Here is a 26037-nt window from a genome sequence, read left to right on the forward strand (position 1 = left end):
AATGTTATTTTTAAAAATATTTTGGCAAATATTGTGTTATTCTGTGAAGAAGGCTGTGTGTGTTTGTGTGTGTGTGTGTGAATGATTTAATTAAACTGGGGAAAGGATACTAGAGACAAGTTGTCTGGGAGGTTAAGACATGAAAGGATAGAGGCATTAGGTGTGCATTTGTAATAAGATAAGGTGGGTTTGAGGTCCAAGTAAATAGGTTGGATCTAACATTTGCATTTTTTAGATAAGTTGAGAGTTAGTTTGAAGATCACAGGGAAGTCAGAGGTGTCTAGAAACACTTTTGCACCTCACAGGCGTTCCATGAGTAAACAGAAGAGGGTATATTATATTTTATTGACCCAAAAGCAGAGACAAAATAGAAACAAGAAAGATTTTATATTTGGAAGGATTTGAGTTTTAAAGAGGTGTGAGAACAATGGACCCTGAGGTGAAAGGGGGGAAAAGGTATTTTAGAGATACTGTGGAAAGCTTCAGGGTTGGCAGTTGGCTGTTTGCGGTTGGCTGTGTAAAGAAGATCTCCTGGAAACAGCTCTAGATAGGGAGAAGATGCAGTTTGAATCAGCCATCAACTCAAGCCATAAAAGTCTTGGGCTGCAAATAGCAATCTTGTTCTGAAGTCTTGGATTTCCACAGCAGAGTGGAAGAGAGTTCAAAAGGTCATGTGGTATGCCTTTATTAAAGCTACAGCAATTTGTTTTGGGTAATATTACTAGATTTTTATAGGTAAACATCTGTAAGAGAGTGTTGCATGGAAGGTTTTTACTTGTGGCTCTGAACAAATAGGGAGTCTTTTGGGGGAATGTTTTGTAAGACTAACTTTAACTGTGTAACTATAATTTTGTGTAATCTTGTTAATAAAACTTTTACTTTTAATTTTTAAAACCCCAAAGGTGTCACTGGACTTCTTGATGTTAAGATCAGTACATTTCCTTCTCATTTTCAGAATATAAAAAAGGGGTTTGGCCCATAAGCCAAGTTCCCTTCTGGGATTTGGTTTACTTAGCAATTAAGATCTGCTGTGGTCATAACATCTGGCAGCATCTGTGAAAAGAGAAACAGAGTCAGCATTTCAAATCCAGGAACTGAGCAGTTCCAAAGAATAGTCATATTGGATTCGAAATGTTAACACTGTTTCTCTCTCCACAAACGCTGCCAAACCTGCTGAGTTTTTCCAGCTCTTTCTGTTCTTATTTCAGACCTCCAGCAGCCACAGTATTTTGCTTTAATTCTTAATTGGTTTCATTGACATTAAAACACAACAGTTTTCCAGATGAAGTGACATACAATCTTATTCAGCAGTACAACAGAAGCAAGGCTAACCAAAGTTTTCCTTTGGAGTGTTGAGGAGTTAATTCTTCATTGACAGATACTTCAAATGCTTCTGTGGTCTATTTCCAAAGTCGTTTTCTTTCATAACTTGAGTAGTAGCTTGAGTTATTGCCAAATAAGGAAAACGCATACGCTACTATATGAGTTTTCTGCATTCTGCTCATTAGCCATCGTCGAAATTAAAGTGTACCTTACAAATTATCTTACATTTGACCTAATGTAGTAATCTACTGCATAATCTAGCACCCCTGTACTTGCTTAAAAGCTCGCATATCTTTAACTTTTTCAGCTGCGATGTCCTGAAACATTAACTCCACAGATGCTGACTGACCTGCTGGGTATTTCCACTATTTTCTGTTTTTAATTTCAGATTACAGACCAATGCTGTACCCACGCTAATGGCTAAACAATTGTTCTTTTGAATTTGCGGTTGGTTTATTCGAACGATAGACCCCCAATTAAGCGTTACACTGACACTCTCGATGCAAATTCCAGATCCCAATTCTCTGACAAAGTTTATCGCCACGTCCTGAAGGAGACCCAAATGTTGCCACCAGCTCCTCACAAACAATCCTCCCCCAGGAGGATTCCTAATGCTTCCAGCAATTGTTGGTAATGGGTCGTTTACAGGAAGCTAACAACTCTTTTTAAACATGATTTCAATTCATCCAATCTGTGGATTGTCCCTTACATTAAGTAAATTGGCAACACTCCAGTTTATCTACGCCAAGAGGTGTGACCAGCGAATCACTTCGCTCCTGGAAACATCCCCCACCCTCCCTCCCACCTCAGAAAGCCGGAGGGAGGAGGGCGACGTCCACCCTTCGTGTAACTCGGAACTAATCAAGGGTCAGTATTTTTGCGTTGATTATTCTTATACATAACTAGTTTTAGTTTAGTTTTTTTTCCCCCCCTCCCCGTTCCCTGCAAACTTGCGAAACGTTTGCCTAGACTTTGGGCTGGACTTCACCTGAGCCCCAAGACTTCCGGGTTTCGAAAACTAAATGCGCTGGGAAACTTAATACTTGAAAAGTGAAACCAAGTCGTGGCTTCGTTTTCCCTTCGAAGGAATTGGGTTACAACATGGCAGAGGAAGGATCGATACTAATGACCGAGCTTTCACCCAGCTCAAACAGCACACAGGAGCAGAACTTCCTCCCGGACACTGACAGGGATGACCAGGTGAGCTGGAATACTTGCCGAACTCTTTAAAGGGAGGTTTAAAACTCCAACTCACTCGCCCGTTCACATTGTGAGCAGCTCCTCGTGGATTTGTTTGCTTAAAACATCTCCTTCCATTTGCACTTTCTTTTCTCTCCCATTCTAATGAGCGAAAGTGCTGTGGTGATACTGGACTAGCAAGTTATAGGACTGAATTAAGTTATTGCAAATCTGAAACACACCTGCAAGTCTATAGCAGCCTTCACCTCCTCCTAACGCCCCACAATACTTCTCAGCTATGAATTACTCTGAACTGTAGAGGCTGTCCTTATGTACGCTAATCCCCGAACCCGATCAGCGCACAGCAAGGTCAGAAATGAGGTAATTCATGAGGGAGTCTGTTTTTGATAGTGCTTGGACAACGATTGTTTGCCGGGGCACCAGGAGAACTCCCCCTACCCTTTAAATACTGGCAAGGGACCTTTACCACCCACTTGCTATCTAAAGGCAGACTGTTGTTAAAACAGAAAAGCTGGCTAAGGAGCCGCACCCCCTGACCAGGGAGAGGACACAAGAGCAGGAGCAAGGAGTGTTAATAGAGTGCGGCTTAGAACATGTATATGATTCCTTAGATCTTTGATAGCTCGGAAAAGATTTCTATAAAATTGTTGAATCGTCCTCATCTGGATTCATGTTTTAATTCTTTCTTTAGAATGAAAGGAACAGTCAATGGGGAAATCTGCGTTGCAGAGAGACACGTATTTGGAATGCCTGCAATAAAATAATCTGCTGGAAGTGTAAACTGTGGATGCCTATTCTATTTATTGTAATATTAATAACTATAATCATTGTAATTATTGGCATAAGTAAGTACAATATTTGTATTATTAATAAATCAAACATGTATCTTTTTATTGTATAGATCTCATTGCTGATACTGCATTCACTGGGAGTACAGGGCTGGAAAATTTGGGGCACATTCCTTGATTTTCTGTTGATAAGATTTGACCCTCTCATTTTATCTTTACTTCTATTAAAATTGCACTTAAAAGCCACAATTATTTTTAGCATGTTATAAACTGAATTACAGTCTGCTTTCCCAAGGATTTTAGTCACCAATCTTGTTCAGTTTAAAAAATCTGTGGAGGAGCTCCGTGTTTTTCCAAGTTAAAGTGACTTGACACTCCCCTTCACCCAACATAGGGCATTTCCAGGCTCTTTGGCAGTGATGGGCCACCTTAGTTATACCCCGATCCCACCAAAGATATGTTAAGTCCCAGAGAACCTCCTCTTGAGAAAGGATCAGAAGCAGAGATCCTGGACAGTTTTATCTTGTACTCACAATGAGATGCACCATTTTATGAAATTTCCAGGCACAGATTTAGATAAATCTGGCGATGAACTTGTGCCTGATAAAAATATTTATTTTATGAATAAATCAAAGTCTGCGCTTTTAATTTTTTACATCTCCGTGAATTCACACTGATCCAAGGAACATGGATAACAAATTTAATAGCTTTCTAGTGAAAAATCTTGCACTTTAAAAGAAAATGGCGAGAGGAAAGAGCCAAACAACTGGATGTCACCCTGTAACCATTGGCGGAATTTTACGGCCCTGTTGTGGCTGTGGCGGGTGCGTAAGATGCGGCGAGCTTTTCAAAAATCCTTTGGCCTGAAATTTACCCTTAGTGGGCGGGTGCGATCGGCGGGCCTGCCGCCAGTTGGGAAACGGGTTGCCGCTCGCAATCGGCCCCCCAATCGCGATTTCACGCTGGCTGGCCAATTAAGGCCCGCCCACTGTGAATCACGTCTTCCCAATAGCCGGGAAGGGGTGGGCGGGGCAGGGACCTGTCATCTGCCGGGCCCAATGGCGACCCGGTGGCCAGTTTAAAAATGGCACAGGCAGCTCCTTGAAGGCTGCCAGGGAAGAACGTATTTATAGCATTGTGAACACCGGAGTTATGGCCTTAAGTGCAGCTGGATACGCCAGGCGGGAGGGCAGGTCGGATGGGCACTCGGACCCCAGCTTTCGGACAAGTGTCTCACGGTCCTCCTGGAGGAGATGGCTGCCAGGAGGGGCACCCTCATCCCCAGAGATGGCAGGAGGAGGCCACTGAACCTAACAAAAAGAGCTTGGGAGGAGCTGGCAGCCCAGGTCAGCAGCCACGACGTTGTGCGGCGCACATGGGTACAGTGCCGCAAAAGGTTCAACAACCTGCTGTGCTCGGGAAGGGTGAGTGCCCTGTTGGCGTGGATCAGTGTCTTGAAGTGTCTGCCCATCCCCTGTGGAGCTCAGGGGTGTTAGAGTCTGAGTGCCAACTGTAAATGATGGCAGAGCTGGCCAAGGGGGTGACCGCCGCTGCTTGGACTGAGTGCCTTGCAGTTCGAGGGCCATGACTCGGATGTAACCTGCAAGGTGCTCTTCAGGTGGGGTTGGCCAGGCTACAATGGTGCTGCAGGTAGAGCGTGGACTAATCAATGCTCCTCTGTCCTTTCAGGAGAAGACGACCCATAACAATATTGAGAGGTTGCAGACAGACGGAGGCTCCCCAAACCTAACCCTATCCAGATTTGAGCAGGATGCCTTGGAGCTGGAGAGGTGCCACACACCTCAGTCAACCGGCCGCAGAGAGGCTGGGGTGTCAGACAAAGGTAAGAGTGCAGTGCACCGAGGTGAGAGTTTCAGATGGTGCAAACATTCTTCTGTAGTCTCTTCATTGATGAGAACCTCAAAATTGATCATTGAAAGATGATGGCACCATGATGCAGATCGCCACTGTCTCACCAGGGTGCCTGGCATTCACAGTGACAGTGTGATGACTTAAACTAATGACATGTTGTTGTTCTCCCTTAGATTCGCCAGCACGCACTCAATCTCAGGACCCCGCAGATCCACCCCTGATGCCAGAGGACTGCTAGGCTTTACATGCACCTGCGTCACACCCGCTCTCTGAACCAGGCACCAGCGCAGATACCAGCACCTCTGTGGGCATTAGATCCTCGGCTAGAACGTCAGAGCACAATGGTGAGGGAATTCCACACTCACTTGAGGAGCAGGCGGAGGCAGAGAGTGCCCAGGGCGCTGGCAGTCAGAGGACTGCTGGAGACCAGGATGATGCTAAGTTGAAGGCAGATGATGAGCCTCTGGAGTCGTCCATTAGGCAGCAGATACTGGTGTGCGGGAGGATCTGGTGGAGATCCATGAGGGTATGCGTGCCATGGTCTCTTTTGTGGAGGAGTCCATGCGGAGCATGAGCACTGTATTGACCGTCATGGCCGAGCGCACTGCCTCCTTCATTGAAAGAGTGGCGACTCTCATGGAGAGGCAGCTCCAGGAGCAGAATCAGAGGTTCCTGGGGTTGTGCTCAGACCTGCAAGCCCTCACACAGGCAATGGTCTCAGGTGCTCTGGGCCAGTGTGGGAAATGGATGAGGCACCCAGTATCCCAGCTAGGTGCCCATCCATCCATGGTGAGCAGGGAGGTCCAGAGCAACCTCATGTTGGCGCACGAGCTGCTTGTCGTCTCTGCTGGCTCCTCTCTGGGCACTCTGGATGACAGCAGCAGCTCCTCCACCCCTCTGCCAGTGACTGTGGCATCTGATGAAGCTCCGATGACTGGGGAGATACCAGGCATGGCACTGGCCAACCCCTCCCAGGTGGGGCCAGCACAGGCTGCACTGGTCAGAGGACGACCTCCAAGGTCATCAAGGCCAACAAGATAGGGCCCCAGTTATGCCTGTCTCTTTATGGGGTATGTGAAACATTCCTTGTTCCAGTCCTACTCAGGCCCCCCTCCCACAACTCTTTCTCCGGTACAGCGATGACTGCTTTGGTGCCGCTTCATGCTCTTGTCTGAATCTGGAAAAATTTATTAATTTTGCTTCCAATTTCCACCCCTCCATCATTTTCACGTGGTCCATCACTGACACTTCCCTTCCCTTCCCTTCCTTGACCTCTCAGTCTCAATTTCTGGTGATAAACTGTCCACCAATATTCATTAAAAGCCTACCAACTCCCACAGCTAGCTCGACTACAGCTCCTCACACCCCGCTTCCTGTAAGGACTCCATCCCATTCTCTCAGTTCCTTCGCCTCCGTTGCATCTGTTCTGATGATGCCGCTTTCCAAATCAGTTCCTCTGACATGTCTTCCTTCTTCCTTAACCGAGGTTTTCCATCCACGGTGGTTGACAGGGCCCTCAACCGTGTCCGGCCCATTTCCCGCGCATCCACCCTCACACCTTCCTCTCCCTCCCAGAACCATGATAGGGTCCCCCTTGTCCTCACTTATCACCCCACCAGCCTCCGCGTTCAAAGGATCATCCTCCGCCATTTCTGCCAACTCCAGCATGATGCCACCACCAAACACATCTTCCCTTCACCCCCCCGCTGGCTTTCTGCAGGGATCGTTCCCTCCGGGACACCCTGGTCCAATCCTCCATCACCCCCTACACCTCAACCCCCTCCCATGGCACCTTCCCATGCAACCACAGAAGGTGCAACACCTGCCCCTTTACTTCCCCCCTCCTTACTGTCCAAGGGCCTAAACACTCCTTTCAAGTGAAGCAGCGCTTCACTTGCACTTCCCTCAATTTAGTCTACTGCATTCGTTGCTCCCAATGTGGTCTCCTCTACATTGGAGAGACCAAACGCAGACTGGGTGACCGCTTTGTAGAACACCTTCGGTCTGTCCGCAAGCATGACCCAGACCTCCCTGTCGCTTGCCATTTCAGCACACCACCCTGCTCTCATGCCCACATGTCCGTCCTTGGCCTGCTGCAATGTTCCAGTGAAGCTCAACGCAAACTGGAGAAACAGCAACTCATCTTCTGACTAGGCACTTTACAGCCTTCCGGACTCAATATTGAGTTCAACAATTTCAGATCATGTACTCTCTCCTCCATCCCCACCCCCTTTCCGATCCCCCCTTTTCCAATAATTTATAATTTTTTTACAACTATATTTTTCTTTTCCCACCTATTTTTAAATTTACTTCGATCTATTGTTTTATCTCCACCTTTTAGCCCATTTCAACCTCTTCCCCCCACCCCACCCCACCCCCACTCGGGCCATCTGCCACTTGCTTGTCCTGCTTGCTACCCTTAATGTCCACATTAGCACATTCCTTAGATAATATCACCACCGTCAACACCCCTTTGACCTTTTGTCTATGACATCTTTGGCAATCTCTTCTTTACCTTTACCTGTCACTGGCCCCCTATTGTGCTCTACCTGTCCCACCCCCCGTCTACCAGCTTATATTTCACCCCATTTCTCTATTTCCTTAGTCCTGATGAAGGGTCATACGGACTTGAAACGTCAACTGTATTCCTCTCCGCAGATGCTGTCAGACCTACTGAGTTTTTCCAGGATTTTTGTTTTTGTTTGAGATAGCAGAGTCAGCAGGCTGTCTCCAATGCCGCTGCCAGTGAAGGAGGGCTGGGGTGAGGGCGGTGGGGAGGCGGGGGTGGAACCAAGACGTAACACTCGCAAACATATGTTTAAGGCATCATGAGCACAAGAGGGACTGGTCATGGGTGATCTTCTGTTCTGTAATGTTTTGTTTATGTCCCTATTCTGGGAATGAAGACCAGAGAAGGTTCTGTTAATTTTTTTGGATTGTCAAAATGAGATAATTTTGTTTTTGTTGTAATAGCCTGAGTATGCTTCACCTTTGTGTGTTTTTGGTGCAGGGCACATCAGTATGAGTGGCTCTGAACTTTATTGCACCAGCACTGAGTGGACTTTGGGTTCAAATGAAGGGGTCATTTCAGACATCCGGGGTGGAGGTGGCAGACCTGGCATGACGTTGAAGCAGATCTTTGGCAGCCTTGCTGAAATAATGTTGGATCAAGGCCCCCCTGCCTCCCTGAAGGATACAGAGGTCTGCCTCCACACCCTCCGCGTTCTCCTCACCATGCTCCTCTTCTGAATCACTACCGGATTCATCCTCTGTGGCCTGTGGAGCTGTGTCAAGATCCCCTTCCTCCAGTCGGTCCCCCTTTGCCAGTGCCAGATTGTGGAGAGCGCAGCATGCAACCACACTCAGTGACACCCGCTCTGGGGGGTATTGTAGTGCTCGTCCTGAACGGTCCAGGCATCGGAAGCGCATCTTCAGAAGACCTATGGTCCTCTCTATCACCACTCTTGTGGAGGCATGGCTCCTGTTATAACGCTGATCTGCCTCTGTTCTTGGGTGGCGGAGAGGCATCATGAGCCACCTTTTCAATGGATAGCCCTTGTCACCCAGTAGCCATCCATCCAGTCGGGCTGGATCACTGAAGAGCCTCGGCACCTGGGAACGTCTGAGGATATAAGCGTCATTGGAGCTGCCAGGGTACCTTGCACAGGCTTGTAGAATCTGCATCCTGTGGTCACACACTATCTGGACGTTCATTGAGTGGAATCCCTTCCTGTTGATGATGGTCCCCGGCTGACCCGCTGGGACTTGTTGGCCACGTGTGCAGTCGATTGCTACTTGGATGTGGGGGAACCCAGCAATCGCTGCAAACCCTCTGGCTCGCTCAGCATGGCTGGCCTTGCCCGTACGGAAATGAGTAAATGTCATTACCCACCTGAACAGAGCTTCTGTCACCAGCTTGACACAACTGTGGACAGCTGATTGGGACACTCCACAAAGATCCCCCACTGACCTCAAGTTCAAATAAGCAACCAGCAGCAAGCTATTTCCTAAACTCCTCACTACTCACACTGGCAATGCTGCTGACCCTTTTTAACCTGCGCTTGGATGAAGCTTTGTAAAATGTGGGCTGCTCGTCTGCCTGTTTTGCCCATGAGATGAGTGCGAAATCACATAGGCAATGTAAAATCACATTCAATTGGATTTTTAATGGCCTTAATTAGCCTTTTAATTGATGCGGTGCGGCTCTGACACCCGTGTGCGCCCTGAAGATTGTTCGCATGTGGGATGACATCGGGACGCTTGCCCGACATCTTCTCGCACTATTTTATGCCCGATCGAGTCAGGCGTGTGCCCGCCCACAAGGCATAAAATTCTGTCCATTGACTTAGACGGAACCGTAAAATCCCGCCAGTGTAAAGTTCCACCCCATGTTATTGTGTACAAATGGCTATGATATTGTTGCCATGCAGAGTCAGATTTAATGTAGAATGCACCTCTGAGTAAGCATTTGGTAATCAGTTGCTTTGATTATACTTGTCATTTTGACCTTCAACATAAGTAAACTGCTTAAATGCACATTCTGGGCTGATATTTGATAACAAGTTTTTTTCTTTTTCAAAGAAGCCACTTCAATTGATGATGACTTTATTGATCCAAGTCTCAAAATTTATGGAATTTCTCGATTTTATATTGGAAGTATGAAAATATCCAAATATTCATTTACACCTGAACTAATGATACCTCAATCTAAAAACTATTCATCCTTGGCAAAGTTGTTGAAGATTATGGTAAGTAATTTAGAAATGCTAACACTTTATAAATTGGGGAGGTCCTGGGGAGCCGATGGCATAGTGATATTGTTGCTTGACTAGTAATCTAGGGACTCCAGGATAAAGCATTGTGGACCTGGGTTTGAATCCTGCCATGGCAGATGGTGGAATTTGAATTCAATAAAAATCTGGAATTAGAAGTCTAATGCTGACTATGAAACCAATGTTGACTGTATTTGTAGAAACCCATCTGGTCCACTAATGCCCTTTAGGGAAGGAAATCTGCTGTCCTTACCTGGTCTGGCCTACATGTAACTCCAGGCCCACAGCAACTCTTTCGAGTTCACAGTTCTTGGTTTCCAGGAGTGGGACATGAACCCACAACCCTCTGATTCAAAGGCGAGGGTGCTATGAACTGAGCCACAGCTGACACCTCCAGGCCCACAGCAATGTGGTTGACTCTTAAATGCCCTCTCAACAAGGGCAATTAGGGATGGGCAATAAAAATGCTGGCCTAACCAATGACGCCCACATCCCATTAATGAATATAAATAAACAAATAAATGAGATAATAGAGGAACAGGCAGGTGTAGCACAGTTTGTGTTTCTTTATGTATTTGCTTGCTACCTTTCTGTTAATATTCTTAGTGAATGTTTACTCGGAAAGTTTTGTAATCTGGATTTTTGATTACAATTTGAATATTTATTTTATATTTATTTTAGTAAAACTGCAGATTACCCTTAACAATCTGAAATGCTTTGTTAAAATGATTTTAAGAGAAATAGATTACTTGTATTATAAATCATTATTGCTTTCTCCATTGGTTAATCCACCTTAAATTTACCTAATTTATTCAGAACCTGTCTGTAAACTGACCTATTGTTCAATTAAAAAATGCCATGCGCTAAACCTTTCTGTAATATTTTGCTTCCTGTTCACCCTCTGCTGCTATCAGATGGGGTGCAAGGCTACAGCCCTCGCCAGTTCAGCTAGTTTGAACACAGCTTGGTGAAATATGGCCATGGCATTGAGACCACCCTGGCTAAAGTCATCAATGTTGCCTGTGTAGTGTTCTATCCCTCCTTCTACTCCTTGACATTTTCTTGGCATTCCATTTTGTTGATCACTCAATCCTCTTCCCCTCCTCCCCTGCCTCTTCTCCACAATCTACCTCCAAGGATTACCCTTGTCTGGCTCCACATACCTCAATGCAACCAACAGATCTCAAACAATGTTGGCTCATGGTCACCCCTAAGTACTCAAAGGTTCCATCCTTGGCCATTTCTTTCACTGTTTATAGATGGACCTCTAGGGATGTTATCTGCAGGCTTTCAATCTGTTTCCACGTGTACATTGATGAATTCAGTTCTGTCATTCTGCAACACCCTGAATTCCACAAACATCCCTGTTGTGCACTGTTTGTCCAATATGAAGTTTTAATTAGCTGCATTGAGATAAAATAGTGTAATTATGCATTCAACATTTGGCTGAAATTCTTGATTTTAGGATACATCTCGGTGCCAGTATTTCAATTTAGAATGTATTTTTTATATTCTGTCATACATAACCATGTCAATACCACTGAATACTTCCAAAATGCATGGAGATGGTGGCCCAATTGAGAATGGTGGCGCGGGGCAGGTTGTGTTACTTTTCCACCATTAGAAGTTGTGGGATTTAATTGAAAATTTTCCTTATGATGATTGTAACGTATTTACCACTCATGACTTTCTTGACATCCAGGCGTAGTTGATTCCTTTAGCTCATAATCTTATAAAAACTGAATTTTTAAGTTTTCCTATTTCCATTTGGATTTGTGACTGACAATGCTCAATAACATTTTATTTTCAGCTGTGTCAACTATATAACAAATCTCCAGCTCTTGGATATTATTTTGTGGACAGTGGTGTTTTCTCATTTAGGTAAGGCAGAATATATTAACATTCATTTTTCCTAATTGCCTGTAAGTATAAGTATTCATAGCCCTGGTAAGCAAAAGCAGGCAACCAGCCATCCATTTTTCTATCTGTGTTTGTGTGATTGTAATATTTTCAGTTAGCTAATGCTCAGTCTTGCTATACTTTAAATGATGACAGTGAAAAGAACAAATGCAATCACTGGCACAAACATTTCTAAAAAGCTGTGTGGATTTGAGTACCAAGCATTTACATGCATGACAGAATGTTTTAGGGAGAAGCATATTATGATGTTTCTTTGATAATGAGGGAGATTGGAGTCCTAAACAATTTTTGTAAATCAAGATTTTAATAAATCTATGAATATTGCATAGGATCCTATTACAAAGATCTACTGTAAGCTTTTAATACTTGAAAAGGGGGTGATTTTGGATTGGTTTTTTTTTCTTGCTCTTGCTTTTTCTGTTAGAATGATATCCTACAGATGATTTTATTGGTCGTAATTTTACAAGAGCTATTGGCAAACAAATTTTGGTTTCAAATAATGGTTTCAGCTATGGCGGGGGTATAAAACTGGCAGTTGCCTATTGGCTGCCCAATATACACCATCCATTTTCCTTTTCATTAAAGTCGATAGAAATAAAAATTGGCTATCATAAGGGACCACCACCATCCATCTTGCCAATGTTGAAAGTTTTGCTGAATGTTTTTTAAATGTTCTCCCACAGCCCATCCATCCAGTAGTTCCTGCTGATTTTCTCCCTTTACAACTCCTTTTCCATGCTGGAGTATAAAGGTTTCACAAGTGGCACTAGCCCCCAATACCTTAGGTTAATGGTTATTTTTCAGTGTCAGTGAGCCATTCAATGTATGGGGCACAAAAGCAGAATCAAATCCTGCCTATGACCAACCATGTCTAAGAAAAGAATCCCTACATATATGCTTTCAACAGGATCACTGGCTCACAATTAGGAGTTGAAATCTTTGCATTTTATTCTGATCACTGCATCTGAGGATAAGACACATTATAAAACTGCAAATCACCCTGATTAAGATTACCCAGCTCAGCACAGACCGTTATAGTAGAAAGCAAAACACTGTGGATGCTGGAGATCTGAAATAAAAACAGAAAATTCTGGAAATAGGCAGCATGTCAGGTAGCATCTGTGGAGAGTGAAACAGAGTAAATGTTTCAGGTCAATGACCTTTCATCGGAACTGACGACCTGGTACTGATGAAAATTCATTAACCCAAAACATTAATGCTGTTTCTCTGTCACTACAGATGCTGCCTGAACTGCTGCATATTTTCATATAACTGCTGGAACTTTTGACCTTCTTGGTTTCTATGGTTACTGTGTCTTACTATGCTGTGCATTTAGGCTGGTGAGAAATCTGAGGACACGGTCCTGAATGGGAAAAAGGAAGTTACATTCTTGTAAGCTGATAAATGTTCCGTTCATGAAAAAGGGGATTTTTTTTGGCTTACATCACAGTATTTAAGCAGAGTTAGCTAATTTTCATGTAATTCACACTGTTCTTAAGTCAACTAGAATATAAATATTCTAAAAATATTTCAATGCAGAACCATTGAAAATTAAGTACTGTAAAGTCATCTACCACAAAATGTGACAGTCTTAAAAATACATAACCCAACATTTGCATGAACTGAAACTTTGTCACAAGTTAAAAGGCATACAAATTTGTTGTATCAAAAAAGCATTATTCAGGTTTAGATTAAAAATGACTGACCCACCCTTTTTAGTGCTGAAGCTGGTCCTGACTTTCAAAGCAGGACTGGATAGGTGGCAAGACAGGCATTTTTCAGCAATAATTCTGGAGGCAACGGCAAAGGGGGAGCAGATTCTATCTTCACTGTCCACCAGTGGATCAGTACTCAGAAAATACTGGCAAGAAAAAAACAATTTTGCACTTGTTTGTTTACATAGACTTTTCACAGCTGGTGAGCAGAAAAAAAGCCTGTGGTTTGTAAATTTAAAACAGTTGTTTGTACCATGGTTTGTCTGTTGGTGCAGCACTGTAGAATCCAACCTACTATTTCAAAGAATTGAGTTTCAATCATCATTGTTTGGGCTACATTGCACAACAGTCTTGCAACAGAAAGGGAGCATAATGTCACCATACAGATTAAAGATATAGTAAAATGAAATCTAAAATAATGGAGAAGTAAAAAATATATTAACTAGAGCAAACTTGTCAAATACATAATGACAGCAATGGCAACAAAACTACGCACAGATATTCCAGTCTCTAGATCGTCAGAGACCAGACGTATCCCCCAGGAAGTGCTGTGGGTTCAATTGTAAGTCCCAATACACTGACCCTGTGGGAATTGCCTGGGAAGTTTGAACTTTCAATGGGCTGCTGCTTCCCCTGCTCCCCAGGACCCTCTGAAGAAGTCCCTGACTCTGATTTAGTGTCGGAGACTTCAGACAGTTCCGACTTACTTACACGGATAGTTATCCATGAAATGTTGGCCAGAAAATTCCTAGTCTAACTCCTGGGTAGCTATACAGTTGACCCTGTGACTACCCCCCTGGAACCCCCAACCGCAGCCCCCCCCCACTCCAAAGACCTGACCTGACTAGGCCTTGACCTCCCAGCTCCACCCTCCCCTGACCATCCAACTCCCAACACACCCGACCTGACTAGCTCCCACCATCTGACTACTCCTTCTCCCCACCACTGACTGCTCGACTCTCCCAACCTGGACTAGCCCCCACCCCCTGACTCCCCTTTACTCTTCCCCAACCCAACTTGACTAGCCCCTATCACCCGACTAGCCCCCTGACCCCATGACACCCCCACTCCCCCCAAACCCGACCTGACTAGCCCCCACTACCCAACTACCCCCATCCCCCGACCCGACCAACCCCCGACCTGACAACCCAAATACCCCCACCGACCTACCCACTCACTCACCTACGCACCTCACCCATCTGCCACTCTCTGCCACACCCACCTGCCATTCTACCCACTTAACTCACCCACCCTATGCACTTACCAACTTACCTTATCCTACTACCCTTCCCGTTCATTCATTCGCTAACGTTGATCCATCACCCATCACTGACATTCACACTGGACATTTAAATTTACCTCCCGGCGGGCTAGTGCCATAAAAACGGGGGGATTTAGCCTTTGGCTGGTTCTCTTTGCTGCTCTCTGCAAGTATTCCTGCGGTGAGGGAGTTCTGTATCATGGATCAGAAGACGGAGCCTTTTCAATGTATCCAGGTAAATGAGTAGCTTTTTGTCTGATCAGAGTCGACACAGGGGTTCCGACTCTGATCGCAAGTCTTGGGCCATTATTGAATGGAAGACACTGTTAAAACAAAATTTAAAAAAGAAATGGAAAATAGGCCAAATTAAACTGAGAAAAGATATAAGTAAGAGGAAAAAATGTGAGGAATAATTGAGATCTTTTCTGGTCTTTCTATACATTCCTAACCACCCTCATGGTGTGAATAATTTGCAGTATATAATATAGTTAAGAGAAATACATCCCAGATTGCTTTTTGGAGGAGTAAACAAAGGATAAATAAAAGAAATAAAGGAGCAGACAGTGAGTCATGCTCATACAGTTGGGAGAGGGGACCAAAAGTTTGGTTTACAATCTGTGTTTTGGGAAATGTTTTAAATGTGTGGACCGAGGTAGACATGCAGACGGATAGGAAGCAGTAGAGAGAAAGAAATCCATCATCTCTTCACATTTGGTATTGAAGGTGGGGAAAGAAGGGCTGTGTAAAAGGGTTTTGAAAAAAAACTTTCTCCTTCAATTTGTAATCTCCTTCAGCCATAGATTCCCCCATCTACACCCTTTGGTCCTCCAAGTCATGTCCTTGACCTCCAGGATAATCCTTAGAATAATAGAAGGATTTTACTGAGGAGCAGGAGATTAGAGTGCGGAGGGGAAAGAGAAGAGTTTCCTTTCCAGATGCCTCTGGCTCCTTTCTCCGTAATTCAGTAAAATTTAACATTTCAACTAAGTACAAGTTCATGGCTTTCCTGAACTCATTACTGAAACTACGCTTTCATTCATTTGCAATACCTGAGGCCAAAAGCTCACCAAACCTGACCCATTTCCAATCCCTGACCTTGGACTCTTGCTGCACATCAACTGTCCTGGGAGATCTGTCCCTGGACAGATTCCTTCATTTTCAGCTGTTCCAGTCTTCACTGCTCCCCACCTCAAAATTCTCCCAGCAATTTTCAGCTTGCAACATTTTTTAGTACTTTCTGCCTAATTTTTGGGCAGTCCTTTGGCATGAGATTCCAGATTAACCTGTCATGTAGATCTTACCCTGCGAGGAAAGGTAGCTCCTAATTTGAATAATAGATGCTGGCATTGTGTTTTTTTTTCTCTGTTTTTATTTTATTCTATGGTCAAACGTGTAATAAATGTGAGTTTTTCATACCCTTCTCTTTGATGATAATCGTCATTTATATGTTGCCAGCTAACATCAGATAACTTGAAACAGGAAGCAGCAGAAACCATAGGGTTTATCACAGTGAGCCTAGATTTTCTGTCATTGGCCATCTGTTGCAGCAGTGTACTTTGGATGGTTGGTTGCAGAATATAAGTAAAAGTTCCATCCTGTCAGACCTCCCTCCCTTTGTGCTGCAGCACTGGGGGATGACGGAGCGGCTCGATCCGCAATGTACAAAACAACCACTTCCAACAAATGGGGGCTTCTTATAAATATTTATTTAGGGGTGGGGATATCTTGAATGGTATTTCCTGATGTTTGGAGGTGCAGGCTTTTGTTTCTTAAGGACACCAATGTGAAATGGGCATTTAGAATTGCTGGAAAATCAACTGTGGCAGCAACTGATTTGAACGTCATAGGTGAAGCTGCAGATTCAAGTTAATCATTACTTGTTCCCTTTACTTGTATTCTTTTCCCCCTCAGAAGAAAGGAAAGAGAACCCACGGAGTGATCCCTGTTAGGTTAGGCTGCACAAAGAAATGGTTTTTGCTGACCTACAGGGACCCTACCAGCCACATTTAGAGAAGTAGCCAGAAATTCTTTGGCGGACATTTAATGCATATAGAGGCCCCTGTTCCTCAAAAGCTAGAATTGCAAATCAGATGGTGCAATTATGATATGTAAATGATTGTAATGTTGGGATACCATGGGATGATTCCGATCAGAGTATGTCATGCTTTGAATAGCACTCTATGAAGCAGGGTGTGTCATACTCTGATTATTTGCATCCACCAAAATGACACTAATCATATCTACAGTCCCTGGCACAACTATGTGACCATCACAATGTGAAACTGTCTGTGCTGGGTGAATCTAGCAGGAAACCAAATGAAGAGCTGTGCCATCTGCTGGAAAGGTAGTTGCCACTGCCATGCAACATAGAGTTAGCACATCTGTCTCAGTAAACCAAAATTTTGCTGTAATTCCTTGCAGAATATTGACCTATTTGGATTTTTGGTTTGGGACAGCAGGGAGGACCATCATCCTCGCTATTATCTCATACATCGCTACCTCCAGTCATCACACAAGGGGTGCAAGGAGGGTGGGAAGCTCATGTGGAGAGTTCAGTGTGAAGATTGGGCCAATTAACTTGCTTAAACTTGCCATTTGTCATTTGGATATAAACTGTGCCATGGACAGAAAATTTAGGCTACAGTACTTTGATCAGTGGAGAACATACATTTGAAAAACTATCTGTAATCTTTACATACTAGTCTAAAAACATATTGCTAGAGTCAATAAAATAGTGAAGGCTAAAGTCTGTCTGCTGATCACCATCATCAGCAGTCATTCTGTTTGTTCACCAGGGTGTTGTTAGCTTTCTCCATACCTGTATACCAATTGTAAACTTGTGTTGCACCCTGCCTAAAGTTTTATGAAATACACAATTTTAATATTTTTAACTGGCCAGTGTGAGTAAGGCAGGATTTGTCAGTGAAAATTTGTTACTGGCTATTGTAGTGTTCGGCAATAATGCCTTTCTTTGGCAAACATGGAGTGGGATTTTCCCTTCAGTGCACTAATTGCAGTGGCGGGCGTGAAAATTGGTGTTTTTCCCACCAGCCACAATGGTGGGTTTTTGCGCTGTATCATCTGCTTCCTGCTTCATTAAATATGCGCGCACAGGAAACATGCCAGCTCGCCCGCCCTGCCATGAGCTCACTGCTTCCTCACTGCAGGTGCCATATTTAAAGTGCAGCCACACACAGCGTTCTCAATGTCTGCAGCCCAGGACTACTCCACTTAAGGCACAGCCCCGAAAGCCAAGAAGACAGCAGCCCTCAAATTCAGTGACGCCTTACTGAAATGCCTCTTGGAATCAGTTGAAGCCCGCCATGATGTCCTCTACCACTGTTCTGGCCACAGGAGGTCCAGCAAGCTCATCAATCTAGCTTGGGAGGCAATGGCAGCAGTGGTCAGTGCCAAAGCTGCACGGAAGAGGTCAGGCACCCAGTGCAGAAAGAGGATGAATGATCTCATCCGTGCCACCAGTTCAACCATCTCAGCACTCTCAACTCACACACTCACAAGCCCAACACACATCGCTGACCTCTCACTCACTGCCAGCTCAAGGGACATCACCACTCACTCTCATACACACCGTCACATCTCTATCTGGCCTCATCTCCTATAGAGATTACATCCCATCCATGGCTCCCCTTGCCATCCACATATGCCAGGCATCCTTATCATCTGCCCTGGCATGCGCCTTGCACACACACTCTCCGTCTGTCTTTATGCAGCACAAGACCATGCACAATCAATGGGAGAGGTCCCAGACTGGGGGTAGAGTGCTGGAACTCAAAGTCCTCACTCATTTGAAAACGAAACCATGAGTTGGGTGGAGAGGACATGCACCATGCCTGTGGCAGTGGTGAGTTTGGCGGCAAACACCCACGTCAGGATCCTGCACTGGCTCATCCCTTAAACAACCATACCAAGAGTGCATTGTCCTGTTTTAGAGTAACCTGCCATGCACTAATTATCTCTACTTTCTTTCATAGGAAACTCAGCAAAGCACCCGACAGCCTAAACCAACCAGGCCCTTAACCCGAGCCCTGACGACACCTCGGATGAGGATCATGAGGACACCAAAGCAGAAGACCAGTCACAGCGCTCACCCACGCGCTCAACCAGCACAGAGACACGCACCTCGATGGGACCTAGTTCTAGAGTAGGCTTGGGGCCACAATCTGGTGAGCACAGCACAGTTTCTGGTCCGCAGCAGGTGGAAGCAGGGACATCCAAGGTCGCCGGCACTCGGAGGACTGTTGGAGAACAGATTCTGCTGAGTCCAAGTCAGATGACGAGTCTCCGGACTCAGTCCTAATGCAGTTGGTGGAGCTGCAGCGACAATCACAGGAACATCAGGAAGGGATGTCAGCTGCAGTCATCAGATTGCAACACATGACAGAGGAGTCCATCTGCGTTCGGGCTGAGGTGATAGCGCTAGCATGCCAATGCACCGAGGTTAACATTGGGAGGATGGCAGCAGCCATGGAGACCTTGGTCCAGGACATTGGCCCTGCACTGATGTGTGGGCTGAACTCCATCGCTGTAGCCATTGGTGGCATCCATCAGTGGCTACGTGAGAGGGGGCAGGACACCTTGATCTCACTCCAGCTGCCCCTTCTCCTTAAGGAGTCAGCCAGGGGCCCTTGGGCACCCATAGGGAGGAGGACCAGCAGATGGACACCCTGGGGCCAACCACGCAGGTGACTCCATGAGTGTCCAGTTGAACCCTTTCCCTTATTCCTGTGATCCTATCACCTCCAGCTCCACAGGCCAAGGTGGGGGTCTACCTGCCCCACAGCAGGACACCCAAAGCAGGCCAGGGTGCTCCAGGTATCGACCCTCTAGAGGACATCACAGACAACAGGGCATAGCACTCAGCAGGCTGCCTCCACCTCCACTGTGGATGTCAGGGATGCACCCAAAAGTAGCACTAGGTTTTTTTTTATTATTCATTCATGGGATGTTGATGGCTAGGCCAGAATTTATTGCCCATCCCTAATTGCCCTTGAGAAGATGGTGGTGAGCTGCCTTCTCAAACCGCTGCTTCCCATGTGGTGTAGAAAGATCCAAAGTGCTGTCAGGGAAGGAGTTCCAGGATTTTGCCCCAGTGTGCTTCGATATCAACATAACATGTGCCCCTTTTTCAGATCATTCTCGACACCAGTGCTGCTTCGACCTTAATGATAAGTCTGCTTGTGGATGGAACCTCATTCATATGCTTTGCAGGGTCATGTCATGCTTATTTTTGGCTGTGTAAGATTGAGGCAGGGGTGTTGTCCTATCTTGTCTGCATTCTTGAAGGGTGAAGAAGAGATGTGTTTTTTACACATGGAGAAGGGTCATATATAGTGCAACTCCACATGCTGTCTGTCATCCCTCAGGGTTTCCATGTTATGAGCCCATACTCCGAGCTCATCTGCGCTGCTGCCTGCCAACTGCATTTCCGACTATCCGAGTGTACATCTGTTTAGCTCACTAATAAGTGGGAGCACCTTGTCACCTCAGGGTGCCGCAATTCTGCCTCTCTCAGCCACATATTGCTCTGACGCTCGAACCTACAACTTTGATTGTTTCTCAACCTGTAATTGCCTGTATTGCAGCCACAAGGCTCTTGTCACAACGTTGGGATGCAGCGCTGTGCATTGCATCACCTAAACACTCGCCAAGACATGTGATGCTAATTGCAAATGGTGATTTGTGGCAGCCAGTAGAGCCTTTGAGCATGTTCTGGAAGCACACATCCTAGCTTTAGACAATGTTGAGGGGATCAATAGGATAGGAGCGAGGATATACTGAAGCTGAAGTCTGCTCCTTGTGAGCAATGGTTCGTCACCTTGAGGGCCTCATGGTGTCTGAGCATTTTGGAGTTTGCAAGGGCCGGGGCTGGCTATTAAGGCACAATGTGTGTCTTAAAGAGGAGACATTTTAATGTCTGGCATGCAAGTGGTTGAATGTTGTCATCTTCAGGTGGTCTACATGCGTAGTAAGGTGAGAATAAAAGCTGGCCCGCATCCCCAACTGAGAGTGCCGGGCGTTAGTGTGAAAGAGAAGAAGGTGACACAGAGGATTGAGTCATCTCTGATTCGATGCAGATCTACGGAACGTCCTCAGCAGCCTTAGCCCAAGTGTCACCTATCAGCTTTACCATCAAGGTTACACAGAATATGTTGTCCCGTTGCTGGAGATGGATCACCTTGAGGAGCTTTGTCAGATTGAAGGCATACAGCTACGAGCTTACTAAGCCCACCTCCTGGCTCTTGTAGGCGGCCACTGCGACTGGGATATTGGAGATACGCTTGAAGAGGCAGCATCTTCTGACGTCTGATGCCAGGAGGCCCTCCTCCAGTTAACACCTTATCTCAGCAAGGACACATGCTCCCAAGACTTCATCATCCTTCAAAGGATCAGGACAATGTGAGCTTCATTGTACAGGATGCAGGTTATACAGCATGCAGCAAGCCACAATGATCTGTGAGACCCTCTGGGGAGTACTCTGGAGTGCTGCACCAGATCTCTCCAGGCATCAGAATCGCATCTTTAGAATCCCTGTGGTGTGCTCCACCAATGCTTGGGTAGTGGCATGAGATTCATTGTACCTTCTCTCTGCAAGTGTCTGTGAACGTCACACGATGTAATCAGTCACATCCTTTATGGATACCCCTGGTCACCGAGGAGCCAACCCTAGATCCTGCGTGGTCCCTCAAAGATGTCTGGATCTGTGATCTACTCAAGATGTATGAGTTGTGGATGCTTCCTGGGTATCTGGCACAAACCTGCATGATAAGCTTCTTATGGTTGCAGACCAGCTGTATATTGAGGGAGTGGTAGCCTTTCCGGTTTATGTATTGCAGTGCCTGTTGCCAGGGAGCTTTTATAGCCACAAGTGCAGTCTATGGCACCTTGCTCCTGTGGGAATCCGGAAATCACTGCAAAGCCCAGTGCTCTTGCGTCCTGGCTTGCTTGATCTCTGTTGAAGTTGATATAATTGTGGGCCTTGGCAAAAAGGGCGTCTGTGACCTCATGTATGCATTTGTGAGTGGACACTTGAGAGGTCCTGCAGAGGAGCCCTGGAAAGAGCCACTGGTGTAGAAGTTCAGTGCGGCAGATATTTTCACAGCCAGTGGCAATGGATGCCCCCCCAGTATCCGCGATGCCAATTCCTGGAAAATGTGGCAAATGTGCGTCACCAGATCCCTGGGTATGCAAAGGCGTTGGTGACACTGTCTCTTGCTGACCTGCAGATAAGACAGGCAAGTTCTGAACACCCTTGGTCTTGTGAGGCGCCTATGCATGATGTCTCTGTGAGCATCATTCTTTGCATCCGGAGGGGGCCCTGCTGCCCTTGGTCTTGAGGGTTTACTTCCTCCCTTTGGTGAGCCTGGTGCCTCCATCACAATCTCCTCCTTCTACTCTCCTGCCTGTATGCGATTATGCAGGCAGCAATAAATCCAGGCTTCATCTTCCTGATGGTCTCCTCTTTGCAGCATGTCAGACATGAGTCAGCATCAGCTTCCAAAGGTCCTCTCTCTGTTAATGACTCATCAGTGAAAGTGGATTCAAGGGCTTTGTTCCAGTTTCAGAAACTAATTGCCCAAAAATCCAGGCTAGCACAGGATTAGTTTCAAGGTGTGCCTTCCGCCCCAATCTCCTCCCCTATACATGTCCGACAGCTATGAGATTGCTTTGGCCAGGTGCTTGGATGTGCTGCTTTCAGCCCAGGCACTTGGGTCCTCGTTCATTGCACTCTAATACCCTAATACCACACACTTTGGAATACACATGAGGGAAATGTTGAGTCAGGAACTGAGATTATTTGAGGCTTCTCTTCTGTGAAACTGCCAGCACAATGACTGTAACACACATCTGAAGCTTGTCCAGTTCGCCCACTCGCTCTGGATTACTGTTCTGGGGAATTTCCACACTGTGAACAAGGAGCTCAATTAGTGCCATTTTGTGGGATTAGTCTTGCATGAAAGCACATCATAGCTTCACTTTCCTGATTCCTTGCACTGTCACAGAAAGGCTCCTAACATGTATCGGCTGTGCATCTCTCCTCATTTGGGAATGCACAGTTCAGTTGGCTGTCCTTTTATTCGGAGCCCCAGTACAGCGCACTAGTTCTCCAACTGGCCCTCAGCAGCAGAGTATCTCTTCATTTTAATTTTGTACTGTACCATTGCTGCAGGTTGGAAGATGGCAGTGCTGAGCTCACTACCAGACCAGTTTGGACTCTCCCTGTGGGAGTGTAGAAATCCCTCCCATCATCCTGAGGAGCTTAATGTTCAGGTTTCCCTCCATCCAGGAACCTTTCAACCCTTCCCTTGTATCCCTTGATCCCATCGTGATTGTGGTTTGTTACCCCCAGAACATGGTGAGGTAGATGTGCTATATCCCATCTGGACCTCACCTCTCTCCATCTTGAGTCCACTTGCACAATTTGACATCTACCCCCCCCCCCCCCCCCCCGGCCACTGCCTCTTCTGACACCCTTGAATGACTCCACAATACCTTTTTCCCATCTAAAGTCTGCAGATGCCTCCCCTGACTGAGTGTGCTATCTGCGGCCCATCTGATGCCAGAAACCCCCACGGACCAATGTGTGATGTTAGGTAACGCCCTGCACGCAGCATTCTAGGCACGTCTGAGACTGGACTGACATGCCATCCCCACTGCCTGGACTGGGAGAAGAACAGTCTTTGCAAGCTCAACACTGAAGCATTTCTTCTCTCAACGATCGTCCCATTCTGGCCCAAAGTCGCTTATGACATTCTGTAACCGACTCTCTCCCCATCTGACACTTCCCCACCACCCACCCCTCTCAATCATGTGTCTGAGTGCAACTTTCCCCACTCTTCCCCCTGCACTCCACCTTGGAGGCCTTGCCTGCAGCACATTCCCATGCCTTTTTTAAAAATCCATTTATGGGATGTGGGCGTCGCTGGCTAGGCCAGTTTCCCCCTTCCCCAGTAAAGGCCTTGCCCTGCAGACCCTTCCCTTGCCTCAGGCCAGTATCCCCCCTTCACCAGTGGAGGCCTTGCCCTCCAGCACATTAAAAGCCAGCCCTGCCTTACCGCTGGTCTGGTAGGTAGAGGCTTGCTTCTGACACCCCATGGAAAGCAATGTTGTGCTGCCTGCGAAGCCTGGCACTGCGTCTGGGTTGCCGCGAGTGCTGTGCGATGCAAGGTAGGCGAACGAACGTGGAAGTCACAAGCAAAGTGCAGGTTGTCAGGTGCATGTCGCTTTTAAACCATTGTGAAACACATCGGTCTAATTAAATGCCGACATGGCCTCTTCACTCAACGTGGGAGGATGATTCCGGCGAGCAGCCCTTATATTGAGATGCAAATGTATTAAAATTACATTCTCGGTGTGCCGCGGTCCGCCTTTGACGGCTGGAGTGAACGATCCCGGACAGCTTTTATAACGGCGGTAAACTGATTTTTTTGATCTCTCGATATTTTCTGCTCCCGCCAGTCATGGCACCCGCCGCAGGCAAGAGTGGAAAATCCCAGCCATGGTTTCTTCCCTAGGAACCGCTATTTTAAGTCACCATCTGTGATCATTATCTTTGTTCCTCAGTCACCTTCTTATCTTAGTTTAACCATCCTTCATGTACATGATTACATTCTATTGTAATAACATTACATTGCTCTTTTGATTCAGAGACAATGATGCAAAATTTGGATGCATGGTGCTTGTTTTATGGATACTGTGACTGGCCTTAGAAATCCAAAATGGCATCGGTGGCATGCATGCACACTTTTGGTGCAAACTGCACCGTACACCATATTGACGAGGACGATAGTGCACACGCATTCAGTGGACATCTGGCAGAGTAGGCAGATGATGACGCCATATGCTGATTTGATGCCCACGCTACCATTTTGGAGTTCAGTGCTCCAGCTAACACTGCCTGTTAATCACGCACAGCTGAACATGTACTCAGAAGCAGGAAGGACCGCTATTTAAAGGGATCATCAACTAATTTCAAGTCAGTTTTCTTTTATTCATTTATGGGATATGGGCATCACTGGGTAGTCCAGCATTTATTGACTATCCCTAAATGCCCCTGAGAAGGTGGTGATGAGCCACTGTCATGAATACAACTGAGAGGCTTGCTAGCCCATTTCAAAGGGCAGTTAAGAGTCAACCAGATTGCTGTGGGTCTGGAGTCACATACAGGCCAGGTTAGTAGGGACTGCAAATTTTCTTTCCTAAAGGATATTAGTGAGCCAAATAGCTTTTTTATGTGGCTTACGTTGCTTCTAATAGTGCATTAATAAGCATTCCCCTTGGAATATAGCAAGACTGGTAGATTGAGCAGAGTGTACAGAGGGCAAGGAGGGGCTAATAGAAGAGGGAAAGGAGGGCTGGGATGGACTCTCAGCAGGAGGTCCCATGATGTTCAGGGTGCATTTCTCCTACCTGAACCTGAGTGAGAAACAGTGTATGCCAGTGAATTTTTGCCTGAACTTACTTCTCTTTTTTTGTATTTTTGTATTTTACTTAAAATTGATTGTAAAACATATCTTAATTCAGCTTCTGGTTGCAACAAAAGTTGACCTGAATAAACCACCAATAATAATCAGACATCTCCCCTTCAGCTAAATAACTACGTTTCATTTGCTCTTGCCAGAGAGCTGAAAGCATAAGACTTTGCAAGGATTATAAATTTCCCTGTGATGAAGGGTGTCATTGACTGCATGCAGATCACTTTACGGGTATCACATGCTAACTCTGAGATATACCACAACTGAAAGGGATTCATCTCCCTCAACGAACAGCTGGTTTGTGACCATTCTTAGCATATCATGCAGGTCAGTGCCTGGTGTCCTGGCAGCAGTCATAATGCCTTTGTTGTGTGACTATCCACTGTGCCATCTTCTTTTGAGCAACAAATCAAAGAGTAGCTAGTGGGCAACAAGGGCTATCCATTGACAACATGGCTGACGACTCTGGTGTGCAACCCACATACAAGTAGTAGGCATTATGCATACAATGAAAGCCATGCTGTTACACAAAATGTGATAGTGCACACCATTGGCTCAAACAATGCTTCTGCTGCATGGACCACTCTGGAGGAACCATGCAGTGCTCACTAGAGTGAATGTCTACTATTAGCTGTACAATGTTGCCATCATAAAGGCACAGCCTTTGCCACCAGCTATATGGCGAGCAACTGA

General features: G+C 45.9%; 1 protein-coding gene across 1 annotated transcript; it reads left to right on the top strand.

Moving 5' to 3' along the window:
• Positions 1 to 1656: 1656 nt before the first annotated feature.
• Positions 1657 to 12318, top strand: c15h3orf52 (chromosome 15 C3orf52 homolog). Its single transcript, XM_078560573.1, has 5 exons — positions 1657 to 2523; positions 3215 to 3368; positions 9765 to 9931; positions 11766 to 11836; positions 12300 to 12318. Exons 1-5 carry the CDS (start codon positions 2425 to 2427, stop codon positions 12316 to 12318), a joined length of 510 nt encoding a protein of 169 aa, XP_078416699.1. The 5' UTR covers positions 1657 to 2424.
• Positions 12319 to 26037: the final 13719 nt, after the last annotated feature.

This window comes from Cetorhinus maximus, chromosome 16 (genome assembly GCF_964194155.1).
Source record: "Cetorhinus maximus chromosome 16, sCetMax3.hap1.1, whole genome shotgun sequence".
In the NCBI taxonomy this organism is placed as follows: domain Eukaryota; kingdom Metazoa; phylum Chordata; class Chondrichthyes; order Lamniformes; family Cetorhinidae; genus Cetorhinus; species Cetorhinus maximus.

What these genes read in the sequence shown, in the direction of transcription:
- c15h3orf52 (XM_078560573.1), top strand. Translation starts at nt 2,425, where the DNA reads ATGGCAGAGGAAGGATCGATACTAATGACCGAGCTTTCACCCAGCTCA. An exon ending in CATTGTAATTATTGGCATAA is followed by an intron (nt 3,369 to 9,764) that starts GTAAGTACAATA and finishes TCTTTTTCAAAG; the next exon opens with AAGCCACTTCAATTGATGAT. An exon ending in CAAAGTTGTTGAAGATTATG is followed by an intron (nt 9,932 to 11,765) that starts GTAAGTAATTTA and finishes TTTTATTTTCAG; the next exon opens with CTGTGTCAACTATATAACAA.